This window comes from Stigmatopora argus, chromosome 1 (genome assembly GCF_051989625.1).
Source record: "Stigmatopora argus isolate UIUO_Sarg chromosome 1, RoL_Sarg_1.0, whole genome shotgun sequence".
NCBI lineage: Eukaryota > Metazoa > Chordata > Actinopteri > Syngnathiformes > Syngnathidae > Stigmatopora > Stigmatopora argus.
In genome coordinates, this window is record NC_135387.1 from 16,180,727 (window position 1) to 16,204,353 (window position 23,627).

Sequence of the window (23,627 nt, forward strand, 5' to 3'; positions counted from 1 at the left end):
TAACTGGTGATTTATGAAGATACTTAGGGTAAGTGAGGCCGCACAGGCTGAAGGGGAAGAAAAAAAAAGATAAAGCCTTTTAAGTTAATGCAAAAATATAGCCTTTTTAAGTAATAATTGTTATTACGGCTGCCGGGGCCACACAAGAGTCTTGAGACAAATCTGAGATGTGCACAAAGTAGAAAGTGAGGTTCTTCCTTTTCCGTTGGCCACGAGCCTTTGCTGGCTTTTGAACTTAACTTCAAAAGGAAGTTTACTGCATGGAAAAAATAATAATTTGGGAAAAATACTGCTATATTTGTGTCACATATATATACAAATTAAAATTGATTTTGTTCAATGAATAGCTTCAAATAAAGGAGGTAAAACACTTTTCCTGTTTAAACCACAGTGGAAAACTTTTCTTGGACGACCTCTTGCACTGCAACAAGTGCACTGTATGTTTTGGCTGCCCCACTTAGCCCAAGTTCTCAGTAAGCCTCAATATGTAATTTTTGATTCATTCTCTTTTTCTTGGCTCATGACTTCCCAAAGTAGTATACACAAGGGAGGCTTCACCTCTGCATTCAAATTTTTGGAATTAAATTCACTTGAATGCGACTCTGTGGTATTTTTAAGGAAGAAAATAAAGTTAGGGAATCCGGAAAAGGTCTTCCTATGGAAGGAGGGAAAGTACTTTTCTTCCTTTTTTTTTAAAGCCACCATCAAATGAGTGAGTGAAATGTTTCCCTTTTCGCTCTGGGACAATTTTATTTCTTACTGGGGATTTAACACTCACTCAGTCCCCTCATAAATACAGCGTCCCTCAGCCTTTTGCTCGCCATAACTCACGCGCTAACTCTCTGGCTAACTAAACTCATATAGCAGAGCCAATGCTCGCTTGTCTTTTTACCTCTGCCTTTCTTTTTCTTCCCTTAAGCTGATTTACACGGGACACAATCTCCTCTGACCGCTGCCTCACCGGGCGGCTCTCATCTTCTCAGCTCACTCGTGTGGTGTGTTTTAGGAGAAATTGCCTTTTAATTAGGAGCCAGGCTAATCTCCTTCACATACATCCAAATCTACAGTGTTAAAGACAAACCTTTATTTCCATTAGTATTCTGTTTAAAAAAATACTTGCCATACGACTACAGTCAAACATTGCTGATTATCTCTTATTTGTTGACGAGTGCTCAGGTGCTCACTTTGCGCCTGAGTGAAGATTCGACAGAACTGCTCAGTTCACTATTCCGTGGTATGTTTTGTAATGATAAACCTCAATCTGACTCCGGTTTCCACTGTAGTAGTGTGCGTATGCCAGATGGCGAAAGTTGCGTCACTTACATGCAGTAATGTGACATCAACTACAACCTTATTGGTCTTTGCAAGCTCGAAAAACCAACACCAATTACTGTAACTTCTGAGTGCTGTTTGGGTCCCTAACAGATGTGTGGTAGCATTTGTCATTTCAGTTCCCTTAACAACTTTTGAAGACCAATAAAAACTAATGCACTATCAAACTAGTAATTCAAACGGGGGTGGACCCAGTTGGCAGGTTGGGAGGAGACTTTCCTTCTTGTAGGGTTTCTGTATTGGTTGTTAACTGGCTTGTGGCGCCTTCTGTTCCTACTGTTCTGTCCCAAAGGCCCGACTCTGACATCTCCTGAAGCATCTGAACACCCTCTGAAGTCAAAATCGTCCAGTTTGATGTCTCATGGCAGTTTGTTGTATTTGCGTTTGAAAACAGTCCTTGCTTGGAGAAATTACCCTCAGTACTTATTGGTGGATGGGGGAGGAGGATGGAGTTCAACTTTTTCTCCCCCCTTATACACTCTCTCCTTGCTGTCCTTCCTCCCTTTTTGATCTTGCTATCAAATCTTCCTTTCTGTTTCATGAGCGACGTTTACCCGAGAGCGGCGAGGGAAATAGATGGTGTAAGAAGACGTTTGAGAAAATGCTTCTTAGCAAGCGATCACCTTTGATAATAGCAAAGTTCCAGTGGGAGAGAAAGAAGAAAGGCAACGAGAAGAGGCATTGTTGGTAATGAAAAAGGGCCTTGCAGAAAAGAGCGGTGCTGTGATCCCAGCCTAGTAAACCAACGTTGTACAGTACAACAAATAGTGCAGTGGCACATCAGTACTCAGTCTCCTCTTGTCCAACCAGATGACTGATCTTGATCTGGGATAGCACACCCGTGTATTTCATTGCACACCAGCTGGCCACCAAGTAATCTCATAATGATACAATGACACTGTCCACACTCATACACTCCCACATTCATGCACACAGGTGCTGCCGTTAACCACGTCTACCTCTGCACTGAGGTGTGTCAAAAGAAAAAGAAATAATTGAAGAAGTGTCTCTGGTGAAAGACCAGAGTAGCAAGAAATGGTAGCTTTACTACTTTCATGGAGAAGCAGCGGAAAGGCCAGACAGGCAAGCGAGCTACAAAGGAGGCCCCCCTGTGCAGATAATGATGGGGTATCATGGCAGCTGAATCTTAGAGTTCAGCGTTTAGATATGGTGCGTAGGTGCACGGGACTGCCATGTAACAGTACTTTCTCAGTCTGTGCCCATTGTTTAAAGCAGGTTTGTCTTGTTTTGTCCATAATTGGCCATTCTGATAAAATGTCTGAGCCTAATTAAATCAGAACTGGTCTATTATATACATTTTTGTTGGTTTGATTTGTCAATTAGAAGAATAAGTGGGAGCCTGTGTTAATTCAGCGGGATATAAATTTAATACATGCTAGACACATTACAGGTCAAGTCACAAATATTTAATATACTAGAATACAAAATAATCTAAAATGGTCATAAAAAATATATTTTTGACCAATGTCCCAAACCAGTCCTCAAAGGGCCGCAGTGGGTGCAGGTTTTCATTCCAACTCAACAAGAGGATACCTTTTGCAAGTGTAATCAGTTAATTAAAGTCAGGTGCTACTTATTTTAGAAGACACCTGATTGGTTAAAATGTCGGCATTGGATCGGTTGGAACAAAGACCAGGACCCACTGCGGCCCTCGGCGGAATCAGTTTGACACGTGGGTTAGAGTGAATCAAGTTGGCTGTGACATGGATTCCATGATACTACCATGACAGTCACAGTTTTTAGACACTTTTGGAATAGACCACACAACTTTTCAGGTTCTTTGCTGGAGACCTCAGTGTTTCCCTTCTTTGCAGAAAAGAGAAGGAATGGAGTAAAGCATGAGAGGGTAGCGGGAGACAAACTTTGGGTTCGCGTGTATACGCCCCCAAACCCCCCCACCGCAAACACACACACACACATACCATCCTCTTCCCATTTGAAGTTCTGACACTTTTGTTTAAGCCTTATCGCACAGCAACACAAGAGAAAGTGTAATGAATATGTATCAACACAGCATATGGCAGCAGTAGCACTGGGACTAGGTGTGTCCAGAAGGTAGAGTGCTGCCAATGCATTATTCTCCACTCAAATTAGAGGAGAGGAGCTGAAGGTGTTCAGAGCCTCCTTAGATGGGCAGAAGTAGAAGATAAAAACGAAGAAGAGGCGCTATGTGAAACGAGCAAAACATGAAAGATGGTCACGAATGTAGTCAGATTTCCTTAATATCGTTGGTCTATTTTGCCTCCCAACCTAGTGCTCGCTGACATTAACGTGATTAAAAGTGATCTTTCTGACACATTAGGATGCACACGGGAAGTAACCTCCTCTAAAGTGTTCATTATTAGATGCATGACAGACCTGAATATTTATAAAATAGGTTTTAATAATTAATTGCAGCAATCTGCTCCTGTAATTCATCAGATTTGCACTTCAACAGACTATCTATTTTCACTTTAAAATAATAATAAGAGGAATATGAATGTTGCAGAAATGTAAAACGGGGCGCTGGATGCAGCAGGTGAGTTTGTTCTCATGCTTTTCTTTTCACATCAGGAATTGGAAACTATATTTCAAGCCTCTACTAGTACAGAGTGAACACTTAAATTGTTGTGTATGATTGACAGCTTACTGAGTGGCTTTCACAACTGTCATGAAGATAAAAATGCAGGAAACTGAGTCGGTTTGGTTTAGAATGCTAAAGTAGTTTCTGTGGTTTTTATCTAAAGGTAATTTATTTGTTTTGAGTCAACCTAACAGTATTTCCTTTGGTCTACCAAAATAGGCTTCGTTATTTTTTTTCCCGTAAAGTAGCGTTGTTTATTTCCTTTTCCCCCCGTTACCCCTTTTGAAAGAACCGTTTTATCACACCTTCAAACGCAGCCATGACACATTCCTCACTTGATTGAACTCCCAGAAAAAAAAACATTGTCCCTGTTTCAGTTGAAAACTGCCTTGTTTGGTTTCGCCTCCTGGTAAATGTTTCCTTTAAAATATTTTTTTCTCTGATGATGTGGATTAGTTTAGAGTGTGCAATAGTTCTGACCCACAGCCACAAACCACGGCAAACAGAAAAATGTATAACATTTTTATATATATATACGTGTGTGTATGTGTGTGTGTGTGTAGGTGTGTGTGTGTGTGTAGGTGTGTGTGTGTGTGTGTGTGTGTGTGTGTGTGTGTGTGTGTGTGTGTGTGTGTAAAGAAAACTTGTTTCTTCTGGAGTTAGTTATCAAGGTTTTAATTTCTCTTTTATTCCACTCTCGATCTCTCTCTCTCTCTCTCTCTCTCTCTCTCTCTCTCTCTCTCTCTCTCTCTCGCTCGCTCTCTTTTATATGCCATAATGCCTTGTTTGCTGTCAAAAGGTTTTAAGACTCTTATTAGAAGAATGCCACAGCTCATTTCCTATTAATGCCATTCATAATCTTGTGAAAGAGGGCATGTCCAAAGTTCTAAACAGCCGGCTTTTTAGGCCGCACATTAGAGCTTTTGTGTCATTGATTGACATTATTTGGCCTGACAGGGCTTCACATCAAGGTTAACCTCGTGGACAAAAATTCCGGCCACACCAACACACATGAGCGTGGACCCATGTGCCACGCTTATTCGTTTGCTCATATGCCATCGACTGAAAAGAGAGACGTGATGATTGCTCTTGAGTGTGTTTGTGCGTGTGCGTGTGTCATCTTCATTGTTGTGCGTGGGATGCCAGGTGGAGATTTCAAGACTTAATTGATAACTAATGGAGCGGCATGTGCTGAGTTTACCCTGGAGGATTGACACCATGCGTGTGTGTGATGGGACGCGTGCGCATGTGTTTGACTTACTCAGCAGTGTACCTCCGGATTGTGGTGAATTAAATATGACCCCGAAAGATTACAAATTGCAGTGACACGTCAGTCTAAGTCACCTGACCTTTTAGACCAAGTTGTAATTGTCTTTTTCATACAAACAGAATGTGTGTAATAATGTCACTTACGCACACACACACACTGACATCATCTCACTCTCAACAAGCCACAAAGACAAAGAGAGATCCCCGTGACCAAACTACAAGTGAAGCAGTTAATCTGTACAGATATTAGCTGAAGGGCCCTTGAGGGGTGCACCGCTGAGCCCTCTTCTCCACTGTACTACCCACGATGCCTCGCTGCCGCGCCACACGCCGCAGCCGTGGGACACACACAGAGACGCGCAGGAGTTGTCTGCTCATTTACCGTGGTGCTCGGTTTATCAAATTGCACCCCTGCGAACGTCTTGAAAGTGAACGTGGAAGCTGAGGCGCAAAACAAAACTGCAGGAATAAATTTCCCTTGCTATTCTCAGCAAAAACGTTTGAACTGTGTGCCAATTGTCTACCTAGTCAATGTCTAGACTCCTGAAGTTGAAACACAAGTAAAGCCATCATCCGCTTCCAGCTGTGAGTCCAGATTTTGTATACAATATTAACAAGTTAGCCATGTGTCTTGTGAATTACCCAAAGCAGCAAACAGAATAAAAGTGGGCTGTTTTGGTGCGTGGCTGTCACAATGGTTCTTGTCACTCATGTCAGTTTCTTTCTTCACCCTTAAAGCACTTTAGGCTGCTTGTGCTCTGCTCTGGAAATGACAATAATTATACTCTTTGTGATGAAGCCCCAGGGCGTATTTGTCCTTAGATTTGCACTCAAGTTCAATGTATTTCCTCCTGCACTTGAAACATTGCTTTCTTCAGCTACGATCCTCTACCTCTTTTCTACTTGAGTGTCTGCCTTTGCCCGATAGAGACTTGTTTGTGTTTTGTGGCATCGGGATGGGAGCATGTCGCTTAGCTTGAGGACTCGTTTGTGTGTGTGATAACAGCCCAGAGACGGTGCCAATGTGAAATAGTCAAACGGGCCCTTCAAGTATACACAATGAGCAAGGTCACGTTCTGGACTCAGAGCAAGAAGTGCTTTATTGACCAGTAATAGGAAAACAAGAAGGCAGATCTACAACCAACTCTTAAAAAACATGTTTTTAAAAGAAAGAAAAGATTTTGTGTCAGAGTGGGACCAGTAAGCAGAGATTTGGCAAAGTAGCCTTTTTTGACCCTTATCTGCATGCTGTTGTGCGCTTGCACGTATGCATCGATCCTGCAGTGGAACCAAAAATCAGTTAGAAAAGCCATCTGTTTAAAAAGGGGGAAACTAAATGTTACAAAATGCTACTAGTGGAAATTTTCCAAAGTTGTGCTCACGGTCCCACTGTTCACTCATATTGTGAGTGATGTTGTCTACACTGCTATTATCTACGTTCATAAAAGTAATCAGAAACACCTTGCCAACAAGGGAGCTCCAAAATGAGCAGATTTACATTCGGGTTGGGGAGCGCTATCCCAGCACCAACTAAAGATGTTCCTGTAGGACGAGTGAGGCTCAGGTGGGCAGGCAGGGCTCAATCTGCTCTGCCAGCCCTTTTACCTAAAAATGTAATCCGATTGCCCCCAAAACCCCCACCGCCACCACTCCTGGTACCACGCTTCGTCCTCCCTGGAAGCGTGCACAGATTTTTTACAGCCTCTGCTTTAAATCCCCAATCTACATAAACTTCTCCTCTGATGTGCCCACCCCCAAATCTTCATCTATCATCTAGTTGGCAATGGCATTGTTTTTAATCATCAGAACCTCAAAATTATTATCGCTTCTGATGCGGCAATTAAAACTTCAGGTCAGAGGCACAACGAGCGGTGATCAGCAGCTGAGCTGAGAAGTTTTAATTAGACGATCAGAACCATTAATGCACAAAAAAAGGTGTGCGCTGGGAAATTAACGGGAACGTCTTAATCAGGGTTAGCGACTCCGAAGAGGAGTCAAGTGAACAGAGAGCAAAAAACAAATCATTTCCGCACCACTGGGACAAAACTCAATTAAATATGGATGCGGAAAAATGGAAATTTCCCGGCATCAGCTTCACAGACTCTTAGAAAAGTGTAGCAAATTCACGGCGGGGTTGACGACCCCACTTATTGTTATTCTTGTGTAATAAAATTGAGAAAAGGGGCCAGATGTTGGGGTCCTCGCATCGTGGCGCACGTCCATCAGTCGCTTTCTGCTTGACTTCCTTACGAAGGAGAACAATTTTAAATACTCTGCCTGCATTGGCCACTGTGATTTAGACAACACACACTTACACACAAACACACATCTCAAAGACGCAGCCAGGGTTCAATGAGGTACACGGTGCTTGTTTCATCCACCAAAGGTTCATAATGTTATAAGCTATAGCAAATCTCAGTTGCATCATGTAAAATAATCTTCATCTCACAGACCCTGTTTATATTAATTAAGTCCAGATATTGCCTGCTTATTTGCCTTTGCGTGATTCACATTGTAGCCCAGCAGGATTCGACAACAAACACAAGCAGAGGGTCCATTTGAGGTGTTCACTAAAGTGGGTCTTTTTCAACATCTATGAATCGTATTTAGATGATAAAACTATTCGCAGCACAAACAAACTAAACAATATATATAATGTCTAGACAGGGACTCCTGGTAATATGATAAGATACGGATATTTGCAATTTATGTATTCATAGGTATACTAAACTATCTGTTAAATGTAGGGCTAGAAATTTTATATTAAAAAAGTCAATGGACACAGGTCTTGAAATTGCAGAAAAGTGTGTTGGACGGGTTTCTCATGTTTTCTCTTTCATAATAATAATAAAAAGATAAATATGCAGTGAAGTCAGTCAGAATTAAATCTTATTTCAACCATTTAAAATATTTTCCTATTATTTTCCTCATGTTTTGCCCTTATACATACAACAAATGGGGCTCATCCTTAGCTCTGTGCTTTTCCCAGTAGAAATACTGTCACGCTTACTTAAGCAATTGGAGAAATTAGTTTTAAAAGTGTTTGACTTTAAACTATCTTTTTTAACTCACAATCATGACTGAGCTGTCAGTTCCTTGACACTTAGCACACGAGGGTAAAACCAAGTGTAAATACATCCAATCCGCATGACAGCCTTGTTTTTATTTCTGATATTCATTAATAAGGCAGAACGCTTGGTGGACTCAGCGGGGGGCTGGGGAGATGGTAGAGACCCTCCCTGGGGAAAAAGTTGTTCTTTCGTGTAGGTCCCCTTAGATTTGATATCATTGTACCCTATCATGCACACAAACGACTTAAGGTAAACAGCTTAGTGTTACCATAGCAATCTGTAATGTAAGCAAAGGGCAAAAAGCTGCTGTGCACAGAAACCTCAGCATAAATAATAGTGAAGACAGCTTCTATAAACCATTCAACCTTAACACCATTCTCCTTGGGGCCTTTTAAGTAAGTTCTGCTCACGTTCTTTGTTGTTAAAAGAAAATACTACATAAATAGTCTCTAACACAGAGAAACAACTCTACAGGGGTCATTTTGTACAAGGATCTGGAGATGGCAATGCAAAGGAATCGGTAGTTAAAGCATGAAATACTGAACACGGTTAAAAAAAAAAATGTCCTCCACTGTAACACCCAAATGACCTCAATCTTCCTTGGAGTGTACTTGTAAAAAAATAAAAAGTTGGAAATTTATATCCTCTGCTTCTTAATAGTTTTTCCAGCTGATTTTGTTTCTCCGTCAGCACACCCGCCAACTATCTCGCCACCCACTCAACCCCCCCCAAAAAACGTTGTCCTCTAAAAGGTTGCCCTTTCAGGCCTGCTTGCAATTGTCTAACACTAATTTGTTGGCGTAATGTGCCGTTGCAACTTGCCCCCACCCCCAGCTCTCAAAACGACATCATTTTTCTAAAGTCATTGTTTCACTGAGGAAGTGTGCAATGTAAATACAGTAACTGAGAAAGCATGTGTGCCGAGCGCTGCTTGCATTGTCCGCTGTCGGGGTGATTTGTACACTCCCTCCAATGGTATATCCTCTAATGATTCTTTGGAAAAGAAAATGAAAACAGGATTTTATGTTGCACCAGCGTGATTTACATAATGCCAGCAATGGCTCACGCGTGATTGTGCTGCGTTTTATGGCCGAGGGAAAATGAAGTGGCTTGCACTTGTTATAGAAAGTCAATTGAGTCTTAAAGATAGAACTTTGCAACCTATGATATCATGCATTCCTCTCCAGTGAAATTGTGCGCATATTATGTTAGGCGAAATGCGGAGTCAACACAACGAGAATAAATATCTCTGCTTCAGCCTGCTGCCAGAGCTTAACGTGAAATGAAAAAAACAGATCACAACTTTTAAAAATATCACAAACGCCGCGTTGCTCCTTAGTTATTTACAACCTCGATCAAAATCTGGCCTTGAGTCGGCATCTGCAAAATGCCGTTGCAAGGTGAACTTTGGTGGCTCTGGAAATAAAGTGAAAGGTAACAGAGTGTGCTTTCTGCCCTAAAAAGGCAGCTCGGGATGTGGAATGCCACAGGCAGCTGTTACTGCCTCATCAGAGGACATGTTATAAAGATAGCCCCACTTGGGTTGAAATAATGCCACCCATTCCCGCCCCAAAGCACACTCTATCACACTCTATTGTTCAGAGAGGCTGTGCTGGGGGGAGCAATGACACCGTGCCGTACAGTATGTCCGTGCCGCATGTCAAACACGCAAACTCGATGCCTGTTTTTTGCATGACGTGAGCCGTCAGGTTATATGTCAAAGAGCAAATCTGCACATTTGAAGCAACACCCAGGGACATATTTTTCATCCTGAGCAGCCAAACTATTACATTTTTTTCATATTCACAATCATTTATTTACTGTTTATTAAACTTGTACAGCCAAAATCATTCATACCCTGTTCAAATTTTGATCTGTTCCTTGAATGGACTTCTGGGTTATGTTCAAAACAGCACAAGGAAGCGGTTCGAAACAAATCAAAAACAAACTCATTCTTCAATCTTTAATCATTTTGTAACTTGTTTTATTTCCTCAAAATTGCCAGATGTAAAAATTCAAGACTAATAATTGTATAGCTATATTAATTTAATGGGCTTTATTTAGTAATGTGTCATATCTAAATAAAGACGCACTGATTGATTACAAATTAACTAACTCCACCTTTTGGCTGTGGGAGTAAACACATCTTTGTTGTGATCCTATTAAATTTCAGTCTTTAGAGGAAATACATTTCACATTAGGGTATTGAGATTTGCTTTCAATGATTTAATAACTTTTACTCAACAAGAGGATGCGGTAAATGTTTCCTTTCGATCACTCCATAGCCAAAGTGTTTTAAAGATGTGCTCTCCTCCCCTCTCTCAGTGGCCGAACCACAGCCTCTTGAAAGGGTGAAGATAACATTTCAGTGTGTCTATAGCGCTGTCATGTGAAGGATTATGTAGCCCGCTTGTCCTGTTGTAGCGTAGTGGGTTAAGGTTTTTGTGTGTGTGTGTGTGTTGGTGGGGGGCGATAAATACTGTATCAGTCTGTGGCTTCAGCTGCCACTGCTCTTTTCTCCTTGTTTTTTTCGCCCGCACATTGAGCTACCCGTGAAGGTGCCACTCGGAAAGATATGTACAGTATCTCTGTGTCCTCACTCTTGTGCCCTTTTAAGTGCTTTGGGAGTTATTAATAGAGGCCGTTACCATTCGATGTTCGTTGTTTTTCCATTGTGATATTTAAAATCCGATGTCATTTATGACTGTGAGGTTCATTGCGAGTCTGCTGAGAGCTCACGCTTGGAAGAACTGTGACACTTAATTCTTAATTGAGCTTTTTCTTTTTTGTTTCTTCTCCCTCAGCTGAAAGAAGTTTATGCACTGAAACGACCTCAGGAAAACCCAAGATGGCCGCCAAAAGGAAAGGTGGCCTAAAGCTCAATGCTATCTGTGCCAAACTGAGCCGCCAGGTGGTGTTCGACGGCAGCTCGCAAAACGCAGAGGGAGACCAGAGCGTAGCTGAAAACAGCGAACGGGGAAGTTCCCACTACGATGACAATGAGGCCAACTTCTGCGAGAGCCTGAGCCTGAGTCAGAGCCTAGAGGAAGACCAGAAGAGACGCGAGGCCATCGAGAAGTGGGTGAACGGCGAGTACGGGGACGAGCTTCCGGCGCCAGACGGCGCCGACGAGCACGAGCGTGACCTCCTGGATGGCGACGATGAAGGCGCACCTCCCGAAGGCGTCTACATGGTCCAGCCCAAAGGTTGCAGTGACGACGAGGACAACGATGGCGAGGAAGTGGAGCCATCTCAGGATGGCAGTTACCACGACGACAAAGATGCTGACGACGGGCCTTCTAAGCCTGACTCATACGTCCCTCCGAGCCAGGCCCCAAGTCGCCAAGCACCTTTCTCCTCTCCAGGTAAATTGTGCTCGTCATTTTCCAGTCACATTGAACGGCACCCTCAGTCTGCCCTTTAAAACATTCCACTTTAGAGTATTAGGGGGCAAAGGCTCAAATTGTGAGCGTGCGTGTGTGCGCGTGTGTGAGAAAGAGCGACATTGCCACATGCACATAAGCTTAAGTGTGCCCATTATTGGAGAGAGACATTCTAGGGTTGCATTATGAATAGTCGTGACATTATTACCCTAAAGACGGATTCAACTGGGGTGCTGGAGGGCGAACATAGGAACTTGTCAGTGTGTGCTAAACTGTATGAAGAACTTCATAAATGGAGTAGGCTTACAGCGCGAGGCAGTTGTAGCAGCTGTGCATGGTCAAGAGCACATGGTAGGGCTGGGCTAAGCTTCATATTACATTTAGGATTACATATTGAGTCTTTGATTGTCCCTAAGCTCACTAAAGTTAGCCACTGCTGCACCATCAGCTTCTAGATGCGCTTCAAGCACTATTATCTACCAAGAGATTGTGAATAATCATTAAAATATAGCATACTTGCCACCCACTTTAAATTAGTCTTGTTCAAAATAATCAAATGCACAAGAGAAATTATGTAAATGAACATCAAATGTTTTTGTACAGGAACTGAAAATGTTTCTTTCAGGTACTACTCGACTCAAATATGATGTATTTTGGAATGAGTAGTAATTATAAGCTTTCAAAGAAACCAATTTTAATCAAAAGTTGCAATTTAGACATGTTTTCATTTAAATGTAAGGTTATACTCTTTTCAGAGTTATTCAAATGTAAATTGTTTTATGTTATCAGTCTGAACAGGAATATCATTTTAATATTCTTAACGCATTAAAATAAGGTCGTATGTGATAAAATACCTTAATTTGTAGTGTATAATAAGCACCTCCAAAAGCCTTCTTTAAACAGAGTCTTTTTTTTCTTGTTTGTTGTCTTGCCCTCAAAACATAAAGCACGGTATCGTGTGCATTGTAATATTTGTATTTTATTCAGATTTTCAAAAAGCACCTATAATCTTATTTTGCATTGTAAAATTTTCACGAAGAGGCAAATTAACATACAACAACAGATGTATCACTGTTTTCATTCAAGTCAAAATCAACATTGAATAAAAACTTATTCTGGGAATCATTCTAATATTTTCAGAGATTGAGGTTTCATGACACTGTATATCTACATACACACATTTTTTGCAGCTTGGTTGCTATTCATAAACTCGTTCATGTTACTTCAAATATGGCAAAATCAACACACGACTCCAAAAACATGTACACACACAGCACCCTTATAGGTCTGAATCCCATTGTAAATCTCTTATTTTGATGTTATATATATAGGAATTTGTAACATTAGACATTACGTACCTCGTTGAAAGGAAAGTAGACATTTTTCCCTAATCCTAACAGTGATAATTACAGTATACTGATACTCTATGACAAATTTTCTTAATTTTGCTTGTACTTTTATACTATATTATGTGTCACACTAAACTTTCATGATATTTTTTTATAAATTGCTAGTGAGAAATTTCAATAGTTACAATTTTTAAATAAAATATTTAATTTACTGTAGCAATTAAAAAAATGTTGTCTAAATATGCACAGCATACCCATACCTTCACTTGTTACTCTAATACTGCATGCAACATTTCATTTTGTCTGCCTCAGAGTTCCTCTTTGTTGATTGTAAGTAGGGCATCTCATATACTTCTGTGTTTCTCCTCAGCACACAATTAAAACATTTTTCCTGCTCTCCCTCTCCGCTGTCGTTCAAAGGCTGATGTGCACTGCACATAATTATGCATATAAACATAGTGGCTTAATTATCTCTCACAACATCAGTGACAATGTAATTAACAAACATTGCAAGATCAATGAGAGAAACTGCGACCTTCAAAACATTTAACTCCTCACACTGAAGCATCATGCGAGATTTCCTATCAGTGCAAAACCCCAGAATACTTTCGTAGATAAGTTAAAGCCAGACCAACAGGAAATTTAAATAAATAAATAAATACAATTTAAAAAAATACTTTCAATCCCCAATCTATATAAACCTCCCCTCTGATGTGCCCACCCTCAAATCATCATCTATCCATCAATCATCAGATAAATTTGACCAATGTAATTAATTGATTGGAAATGTTAGAGATAATTGTTTTAAGACCAGTATTGTACCTATAACATTAAAAAAAACATCTAGCCCCAACAATTGCATTAAGAATACAAATAAACAGATGAAATTGTCAAAAATGTAGCATTGTTGTAAAATGTAGATGAGGTTTATGGCTTTTTTTCTGTTATTCTAAAAACATAATTATTTTAATTTTATTTTAAATACAATTCTTTCATTTAAGCATCGACTTGATTGAAATCAGATCTTAATACGTTTAGACTTGTTCACCACATTAAGGTGGGTGATGTTTGATCGCCATGACACTTTAAAAAATCCTATTCTGCCTTAATACGAATTAATGGTGAAAAAAGGTCGCAATGTTTGATATTGTTATTTCAAGGTATTTACCATTTGATGTAACAATATAAAATGTGTCCATATTTTTTAAGCAAGTGTTTTACGTTGTTCAGGTACAGTATGACAAGCCTGCTAGTGTTCCAACTCTAGATTAGTCCATATATAGACACTCGCGTGCATCTTTATCATCAGCGACACCTCTGCCTCTCGTCCCGTTTGCAGACCAACTATGCCACACTGGTGCCCATATATGGCTTGCCTAAAGTTATAATGCCCATCTGTTGTCTGAAATGTGGCCTAATTGTTTCCCAGACAAGTCAGGTCTGCATCTTGTTACGTTTTTGAGTGTAAGAGAAAAAACAGGAGGTAAAAGTGCTAGTGATTTCAATCAGGTTCACATTAGAAGGGATCAGTAGAACAGTAACTGGGGGGAAGCAGCCTGATAGGGCTTGAGAGGGAAAAGTAATTTACAGTGCTTAAAAAAAATGTTATCTTCTCTGTGTGGCAGCCCTAATCCTGGCAAACCAACATCATTTGCCCTCCACTGATAGCATGGTCACATGCCTTCCTCTCTAAATACACTCTTAGCCCTTTTTTTTCCTTCTTTCGCAGGATGATGATAATACAAAAAGCAAACAAAACATTTTTAAAAGCATAATTGGCACTACCAGCAATGGCTTTCAGATATATATAAATATATATACACCTTTTTATACAATACCTGCTTCGAAGCATAAACTTAAAGTCAATATATATTCATTATAATAGGGTCAATATTTATATAAGTGATTATATTATATATGTTTAATTTTTAAATTAAAAATTTGGTAATAGGATTTTCATTCAATTATGTTGACGGAAATGTTTTCATTACATGTAAAGTAGTCCAATAGAGACCCATGTTGTGTCTTATAATCTGGGCTAGTCCACCCTAAATGTAGAGATATATATTATCTACTGTGTCCTGAAATGACCTTAATAATACAGCAGCACCAAAGTCCCTTAAAGCATGCTCAAGCTAGTCACACCTGTTGGGAAAATTCAGTACAATTTGAACTTGTTAAACCTGAAAAAAAGAAATTAATTAATTAAAAAGATGAATTCTATTATGAGGCAACTGCTAGATCACTTTATGTGAAAATATTTGATTGAATCATCCATAGCAAACATGCAAGCCCATTCATTGGTTAATTCCTCTAAATGTTTAATGCCCTTTTCAATCCACCGGATACTCTTTCACACTGATCTTCTATGCAGAAGAACAACCCCAAAGCAGTGGGTGGAAATTTGGGGATTATTTTACATGCTGCGAAGGAGATGTGAAAAGCCGAGCACAGCAACTCATTTAGCAATAACTGAGAAATTGGAGACAGGAGCTGAAATATTTGTGTATTAATTACACGAGTGGTAGGCGGTATTACCTCTGACCAGCTTAAGTGCGCTCTGCGGCTGAAAAAGCAATAAAGTACTTTAAAATAAATAAATAAATAAAAATGGATAATGGGTAGTCATGAGAATTTTGGAGCATTGCATTTTACAAACGGTTCAGCACTATTCTATATAGATAACACTGCCTTGAGTTCCCAGAGCTGATGATGAACATTTTTTTTTTTTCAGACAAGACAAACTTAAGTGGCATTGTTTGTGGTAGTTGCAGACTGCATAAATGACATGAAAACAATTCCACATTTGTTATGTATTAAAAGTATATAGTCCCGGCGGCCGAATGGTTAGCACGCCTCACAGTTGTGAAGTTGAGGATTCGATCCCAGTTCGGTCCTAACTGTGTGGAGTTTGCATGTTCTCCCTGGCCTTGCGTAGGTTTTCTCCAGGCACTCTAGTTTCCTCCCACATCCCAAAAAACATGCAGTGTAGGCTGGTTGAACACTCTAAATTGCCCCTAGGTATGAGTGTGAGTGTGAATGGTTGTCCGTCTCCTTGTGCCTTGTGATCGGCTGGCTACTGATTCAGGGTGTCCCCCGCCTGATGCCCGTAGTTAGCTGGGATAGGCTCCAGCACCCCCAGCGACCCTTGTGAAGATAAGCAGTTCAGAAAATGAATGAATAAAATTATATACAATAAAAGTTACCCAGCTTTAAAAATAATACACATCCTGTTTCTTGAGAACAATTGGTAAATCCCCAAATGTTCAAAAGTGGTCTTTTTTCCTACCATTTAAAGAATCTGCATTGTTAATTTGATATTTGATGCATAGATGAATCCCATTATTAAAACATGCCTTTTTGTTTTGTCATGCATTGAATCTCTAAGGTTTTTATTCAATGTTTGCACAATGTAGTGAACCTGCAAATTCTGCAGCTGCGTAACATGAAACCTGAACAGGAAATAGTAGTGCTATATCAGACTACCTCTTTGTCAAATACCTTACACACTATTATGTGTCTTAATCCTGTTGTTTAACACTTTGCCAGATATAAAATACTATATTTTAGTTTATCAAATCATGTTTTCACATTTTATACAGTTGTATAGTTCTGAATCAAAGTGAAATGTTTCAATAAGGTATACAATAATTGACTCTGATAGCAGTAGCAGAAGGTACACAATGGTAAAGACTACAGTTAAAAACAGAGAAACCTTGAAGCTAAAGTTGACAAATGAAGAACAAGGTGTATAAATCATTTGGAAATGTTTACATCTTATCTTTGTGCTGTTTCAGGAGAAGCATCTGCTCTCCGAGACTATGCAGCCAACACAATGAATGAGTTTTTGGGAATGTTTGGCTATGACGACCATCATATGCGCGATGAACTAAGCAAGAAGCTCTGCTTTGAGAAGCTCAAGGCTGCTACCTCAGACGCTCCATCCCTCAGCAGCGAAGAGGCCTCTCGGCGAGCCCGCTTCTCCAAGTATGAAGAGTACATCCGAAAGCTAAAAGCTGGTGAAGCCCTTCCTTGGCCCATGCATGCATCCCCACCCAAACCAGATGACCTCAACTCCAAAATGTCCCGAGAAAAAAGTCCAACCATTCTCCAGACCCCCGGGGTTCTCCCTTCGGCTGAGGCTCAGATCTTCCCCACTAGCTTGGATCACAAGCAGCAAGGTGGAGCAGCATTGGCTGCTACACAGCCATCTAATCCCACTCACCTGCAGAACATGGCCTCCCGGGCCTCTAAGTATGACTTCTTCATTCAGAAACTAAAACTGGGTGAGAGTATACAGCCTAATGGTAATGCTTTTAAACGACCATCCAAGTATGACCTGGACAACGTCAAGTTTCTGAATCTTTTCAAACCCGGTGACGGCAGCCCCGACATGGGCGGGGCCATTGCCTTTAAGACCGGGAAAGGTGGTCGCCCTTCCAAATACGACATCAGAACAATCCAGAAGCTTATGCCAGGAAATCCTGATGGTTCACTAATGCCCAACATACTCGCAACTGCTCCAGGGAACCCTGGAGCTCCGGGTGTCCCCACCATTGGCACAGCCAGTGCCAGCATTGCACCAGGACTCACCGTGGACCAGACAGGCCACATAAGCTTCACCACATCTGACTACCTGAAGTCCAGCTTCTCTAAGACTGACTCAATTACCACTGGCACTGTTTCCTCCGTTAAGTAAGTCTGCTCACACATTCACTTTTAATGAAATATGTTGTCTTCCTACCCTTTCCATGAAAATCGTATTATTTGCAAGATCATGAGGTGGCAGGAGTATAGCCGAGTTTTCTTGAAAACGCCACATATACTGCAAATAACCAGTCATGCACATGCTGACACCTAAATATACAGTTTGTGTAGATGGGCTCAGAGTCAGTCAAACCTGTTTGAATAGCTTTAACTGATTTTCAGGACAGATTTCAACATGTTTAGAAATCCACCCAGCCGTTTTCTTTACTGTATCCTCACTCGGGTCACTGTTGTGTTGGCGCCTATCCCAGCTAACTTTTGGGCGAGATTTGTGGCACATGGTAAAAAAAAAGGTGACCAGGCAGTCGCTGAGATGTTTAGAAATCAGTTTATTAATCATTTATTAAAAAAAAAAGAAAACCAAATCCGAACCACACTAATGTAACCTGCATTTCTAACCTCCAATTTAAGACAACTGACATGCATATACAGCCCTAAATCATCAAAATAAAAGTTTTGACGTGCTTCACACATACATACAGATTAGCGAGCAATAAACATTAAAATATTAGGGAAACAGCAAAACGTGAAGAAAAAAAAGTAGAAATAAAACACAGTAAAAAGCAATTCATTTAATAAATTATGAAATCCCCTGATCTAAAGCCATCCAAAAACCTTAGAAACATTGGTGACCACTAAAATAGGTTAGAAAATACTGAGACTAAACGTTAACCAATAAAGGAAGACATTTTTTAAAAATAACACATGATGTAACATAAATGTTGGAGGCCTGTCTCTTTTACAGTTATTGCGTCTCAAAGGAGCAGCTTGACGCTCCTGTGAGCTCTCACACACTTGACTGCTACAGCGAGTCAGTTTGCCCAACAAAAAGGTAATTGCTACCTCCGCGGAAGCCAACAGCACTGTAGTGTGAAATAGTGAATGGAGCCCAATAGGACAGCGACAAGATGAGTTGCGAAGACACATGAAATGTTTACTTGCTGTATTGGCCCCTCGAAGACTGATTTAGCACAAGTCATCGCAAAGTGACTGACTTGGTTCATTTTGGCTTGGGTGTAACAACTCTCTTTTTAATTACTTTGGAGTCATGAATAGCCAGTCACAGGGGTACGTACATACAACACCGAAAGCAAGGGAATGAGAGGTAGGCTGCGTGAACCGATATCAAACCACTGTTTGATTAGGTTTAATATGGTTTTTGGTGAGGTTAGAGATGTCAAAGGCGACATTCAAAAGCCCCCAGGCACTACTCCCTTCGGGTCTGGCCTGGTTGAATTGTGGCTCGTAGAAGCAACAAGCTTGGCTAACTGACCCGTTTAGTGGAAGACATGGTCTGGCAGGACATTCTCCCCTCTGGGCCAGATTAACCTCAGGTCATTCCCCTTGCGGCGCTTCACATGAAACTAAAAGCAGAGGCTGAGGAGGACAAATGATATATATAATAACTGTTATCCCACAGATAGTACTGCTCCTATATAAAGGAAAATCTGATCTCATATACAAGAAAAATAACATCCATTTGCAGTGAATCCATTCAACGGTGAATCAGCTGGATATGTGTATAGCCCCATAAAGAGGATAGCATTTTTTCCACCACCCCATTATCCAGTTTTGCATATAAGCACTCACCAAAACACCCCTATAAAAGATTAATGTCCTTTTTGCTTCTGCATTTCTCCACCCATTGGCTGAAAGGCCATGCATCAAATGTGTGCTCCTTCCATCTCTGATTCATATGGCACAGGAAAAAGCTGCTCTGCCACGAGAAAATGTGAATTGATAGCCCAAAGTTTCCGCAAGTAAATATTGTGTCACTCTGTGTTTATTAACAACAGGCAGCCCAAACCTACCATTAATCCTGTCCCTTTTGTGTTTCCTGCGGCGTTAGGAATGGCCTGCCACCAGATAAACCTGCCACCGACGATGTCAACCTCTACCAGAAATACATCGCCAGGTATGCAAATCCCTCAACGGACAATGCTAACCACCACACATTAAATAAGAGAGCCAAACTGAGAGAAAACATTTCCTCTTCCGCTGATGGTGTTTTATTCACTAGTGTAACTTGAATCTACAAAGAAGATGTGCTATGTGCAGTGAAGTGATTAAGAATAGACATCGATTTATGTGGCAAGCGGGATGAAGGGTAATGAAAAAGAAATGGGTTGATTGTGAATGTGACCGTAAATGTTTGACTACATTCCGTGAGTGTGTATACGAGCTAAAGTCCTCCTTTCATTTTACATGACCTCAGAGAAAAGCTAATTATTGCCATAGTTGAACTGAAATTTCTTTTAAAATGGATGTTAACACTTTAACCTGACTGATATTTTAATGGTCACAGTCAGACAAAAAACTGGGACAAAAATGCAAAATTGTGATAATACAATATTGAAGTTGCCATAATAATTATTATTAGGATTTTGGTACCCTTATCTTGAGTAGCATTTTAGAGAGACACAAAAACAATCATCATCCATGGTACATCTGGTAATCAATGGTTACATCAGGTATACAACAATCGATGAACCGGAAGTTGTTTGGTTTCGGTTTTGGTATTTTGGGGGGCATGATGCAAGCATTTTAGTGTGACGGTTTAACTTTGGTGTGAACATGGCTTTAAACCTGTTGTAAAATTAAAACAGTCAGGTAGACCAGGAAGAAAATCTGGTATTTGACGTTTTAGTTAATGAAAGTAAGGTTTACATATAAAGGAAGCATAAGACTTCAACATTGATTTCCACAATAGTGATTAAAGATTGTAAGCAATATGTTTGCCTACAGAGAGCTTACGCCAACTTTGGGACTTTAAAAACCGAACAAACTAGATCGAGATTTTGTTTTCCTGTATCCATACCCGGACACAATTTTGTATAATGCCTTTCTCAATAGGCTTTCAATTACTGGCAGAGAGGCATTGAATACAGTGCTTTTTAGGGGTAATATTTTAGAGCTCATGCTCAAAAGATATTATCACTTGTTTGTTCATTCAGACTAAAACAGAAAGAAAATCAGCATTTGAAAAGTCGAAGTGGCTATGGCATTAATGATTACTTCTCCAAGCCATAACATGAAGGGCACAAATCAAAGCCTTGGCACGGACACACACACGCAAACATGCACACTCAAATGCACAAAACCTCTTCCTTGGACTGATTACATTTTGCAAGAAGATTTAATTAAGGAATTTTTAATGAGGCTTCTGCTGGCACTGCCAAGAACTGTTTTGATATTTGCACTGCATAATGCATAAAATTTGTCTAAACATCTCGGCAGTTGATGCACGGGGACGTTGCAGATAAGCTCAGATACAGTTTCAATTTCCGTGTTGAGTTGGGTTGGAGGGAAAGAGAAAGGAGGGATGGAAAACTGGGCTAGGAGTGCTCATAAAAAGGGCAAATGCCGCACAGAGAGGGAGATAGAAGCGGGGGAGGGTGATGCTTGGAGCTAATGAACACATACAAGTATTAAAACCAGTTTGGTAAAGATGCTTGCACCTAGTCCTTGCTATTATTATTATTTTTATTATTTTAAGTTATCTCATCTTCTCACCGTAAAACATTTGCCGCTTCCCTGGTAATGTTTAGTCGCAATTTTCTCTCTTGCTTTCATGCACACACGAATTGCCTCGCCACTTTGATCTGTGTCTCTATTGTAACTGGAGATGCGCTGCAATCTCTGCATCGTGGCGATATTAATATTTAATCTGCAGCTGAATAGCGGCGGCCCATTAGGCCCCCTGACGCGGCAAGTGGGAATTGTCCAGAGGCAAAGTGATACAGCTGGGCAATGAGCGAGGGGTGGGCCTCAGTCTCAGGGGGCTGTGTGTATTCATAAAGATGTATGCATAGGGAAGAGGAGTGTATAGAAAGTGTGAATGTTTGGGACTAGCATTGGTTTTATTACGTTTGAAGCCCCCTCCTCCCCGAATGCAAACCCACTTTCACACGCATGCAAAAAAAACAAGATAAAAGTAGTGGATATGGCGTTCAATTAGCTTAATGAACTCTGCAAAGTGATCTGTAAACGCAGCTTTGGGATAATCTGCACAATGATAAAAGAGAAAGCAAGAAAAAAAACACTACTTAGTCCCTTTCACCCCCCAGACACACACATATGTACACACACACTCCCTTTTTCTCCTCCAGCGCTAGCAGATGGAGTTCTTGGCAGCAGCGATGCAATGTTTATTTGTGTGTTTTCACTGGTAATTGGAGGATTTTAACAGTCATCATCGCCTGGCTTATAATCAGTGCTATAAAGTTGCTGTACTGTAGCAGGCAGCCGCTTCTTCCTCTCGAGTGCCACGCTAGACAAGAAGAGAAAAAGGCAATGTTGGTTGTTAAAAATCAGCATGATGTTTGTACTTCTCAAAATGAAGGATCCTCTACAAAAAAGAATAATGACATCAATTTGACAAGGATTTTCACAGTGATGAGACATTAAGCATCAGGGGATTTCGGTGTGTAATAAGTGTGTCGTATGGCTGCCTTGGCAATAAATGTAGATAATTTGGCTGAAATTGGTGTGACAGACTGGTAAATTGTCAAAGCAATGAATGGAGTAGGATGTGAACAGTGATACTTTGAAGGTGAGATGAGCGTCATGTCTTTGAAAACTCGCTCACCTGTTTTACTGCGCCTGCTTTCACTGTTGACAGGCTGTTTGATAGCCTTTATTGTCACACATCTGTCCTAAATAGAACACCCCGTTCAAGCCTACTCCTATGTGCAGGGCTGAAGTCATACAAAGAGGTAATACCCTGCATTGGGAGAGAATGTACACAGGTCTGACTGGATTTGACTGTAATCTTGGCACACCTTTACAAATTTGCATTCTACTAATGCAAAAAAATGTTTTTTTATGAGCAACACGTAACTCACCTTGCTGTTGGAATCAGGAAACAAACGTTGCTCATTTTATGGTCCGTTGGTCCAAGCCTTCCTCGTGTCAATGCTGACTTACTGGCATGCTCCACCACTGCAACAAAGTCCCACAGAAGTGTAGTTCAATTTTGCACAAGATACCCATAACACTTGATTCTCCACAGAGTTAAATAACTCTTGTTTTTTTATTTTTTTTATTTTTTTCAATCGAAAGTGGTTACACCAATTTCATATAAAATGAACATGCCGACTTGTCCCATGACACACGCTTCCCAAATACACACCCTTTGCCTTAAAATGAACATCATGATCTAATTAGAATAAAATTTAAATAAATAATAATAACTATGTTCCCACAAATTCCAATTTCTGTAATTTTTGGACTACAAAATGCACCCACCACATTTTGCGTGGCTGTTCCTATATTACTAAATTGCAGTGAACTACAAGCCGCAGGCGCATACACACTAAAAGACATGACAATAATTAGACTGTTAAAAACACATAAATTAGCCAAACTGGACCAAAAGCTGTTCAAAGATCAAGAAAAAGTAGTGGTGTATGGTCCAAAAATTACGACATGTTTACTTTTTTTTGTCTTCTCTAATATATTGGTGTCTAAGTTGGTCATTTTTCCATTGTATCTGAGGTTTCCAAGCTGTGACAATTATATTTGTCTTTGTTGATGCTATATGGCAAATGTTTGATTTATTTTCTTGTCTATCTTGTTCCTTTTTCAGGTTTTCTGGAAGTCAACATTGTGGGCATGTTCACTGCGCCTACCAGTATAGGGAGCACTACCACTGCATGGATCCTGAGTGCAACTATCAGGTAAGCTTGATCATCATTTGAACACTTCGATGAGAGTTTTAATTTCTGCTCAGTATGAGCACAATGCTGCTAATTTATCTGATCGAAAACAGTTTGGGAGTTTTGAAGAATTGAACGCAAAAGGTCGTGTTCTTTAAAATAAACCAAAATGTCGGGGGGGAAAAGATGTCGCTTGACAAACAGTGTGATCTGTC

At 40.4% G+C, this 23,627-nt stretch overlaps 1 protein-coding gene across 18 annotated transcripts in view; it reads left to right on the top strand.

The window, feature by feature from the left end:
* casz1 (castor zinc finger 1) overlaps window positions 1–23,627 on the top strand; it is a 152,559-nt gene that overhangs the window by 106,658 nt on the left and 22,274 nt on the right. For 16 of the 18 annotated variants that reach the window (XM_077603126.1, XM_077603158.1, XM_077603142.1 and 13 more), the window contains 5 exons: window positions 11,061–11,621; window positions 16,786–17,683; window positions 18,501–18,587; window positions 19,605–19,670; window positions 23,343–23,433. In XM_077603126.1, the coding sequence (XP_077459252.1) occupies window positions 11,105–11,621; window positions 16,786–17,683; window positions 18,501–18,587; window positions 19,605–19,670; window positions 23,343–23,433 (1,659 nt within the window). In that variant the 5' untranslated portion in view covers window positions 11,061–11,104. The remainder of the gene's footprint in view (window positions 1–11,060; window positions 11,622–16,785; window positions 17,684–18,500; window positions 18,588–19,604; window positions 19,671–23,342; window positions 23,434–23,627) is intronic. The other 2 variants (XM_077603118.1, XM_077603241.1) reach the window with 1 other exon arrangement.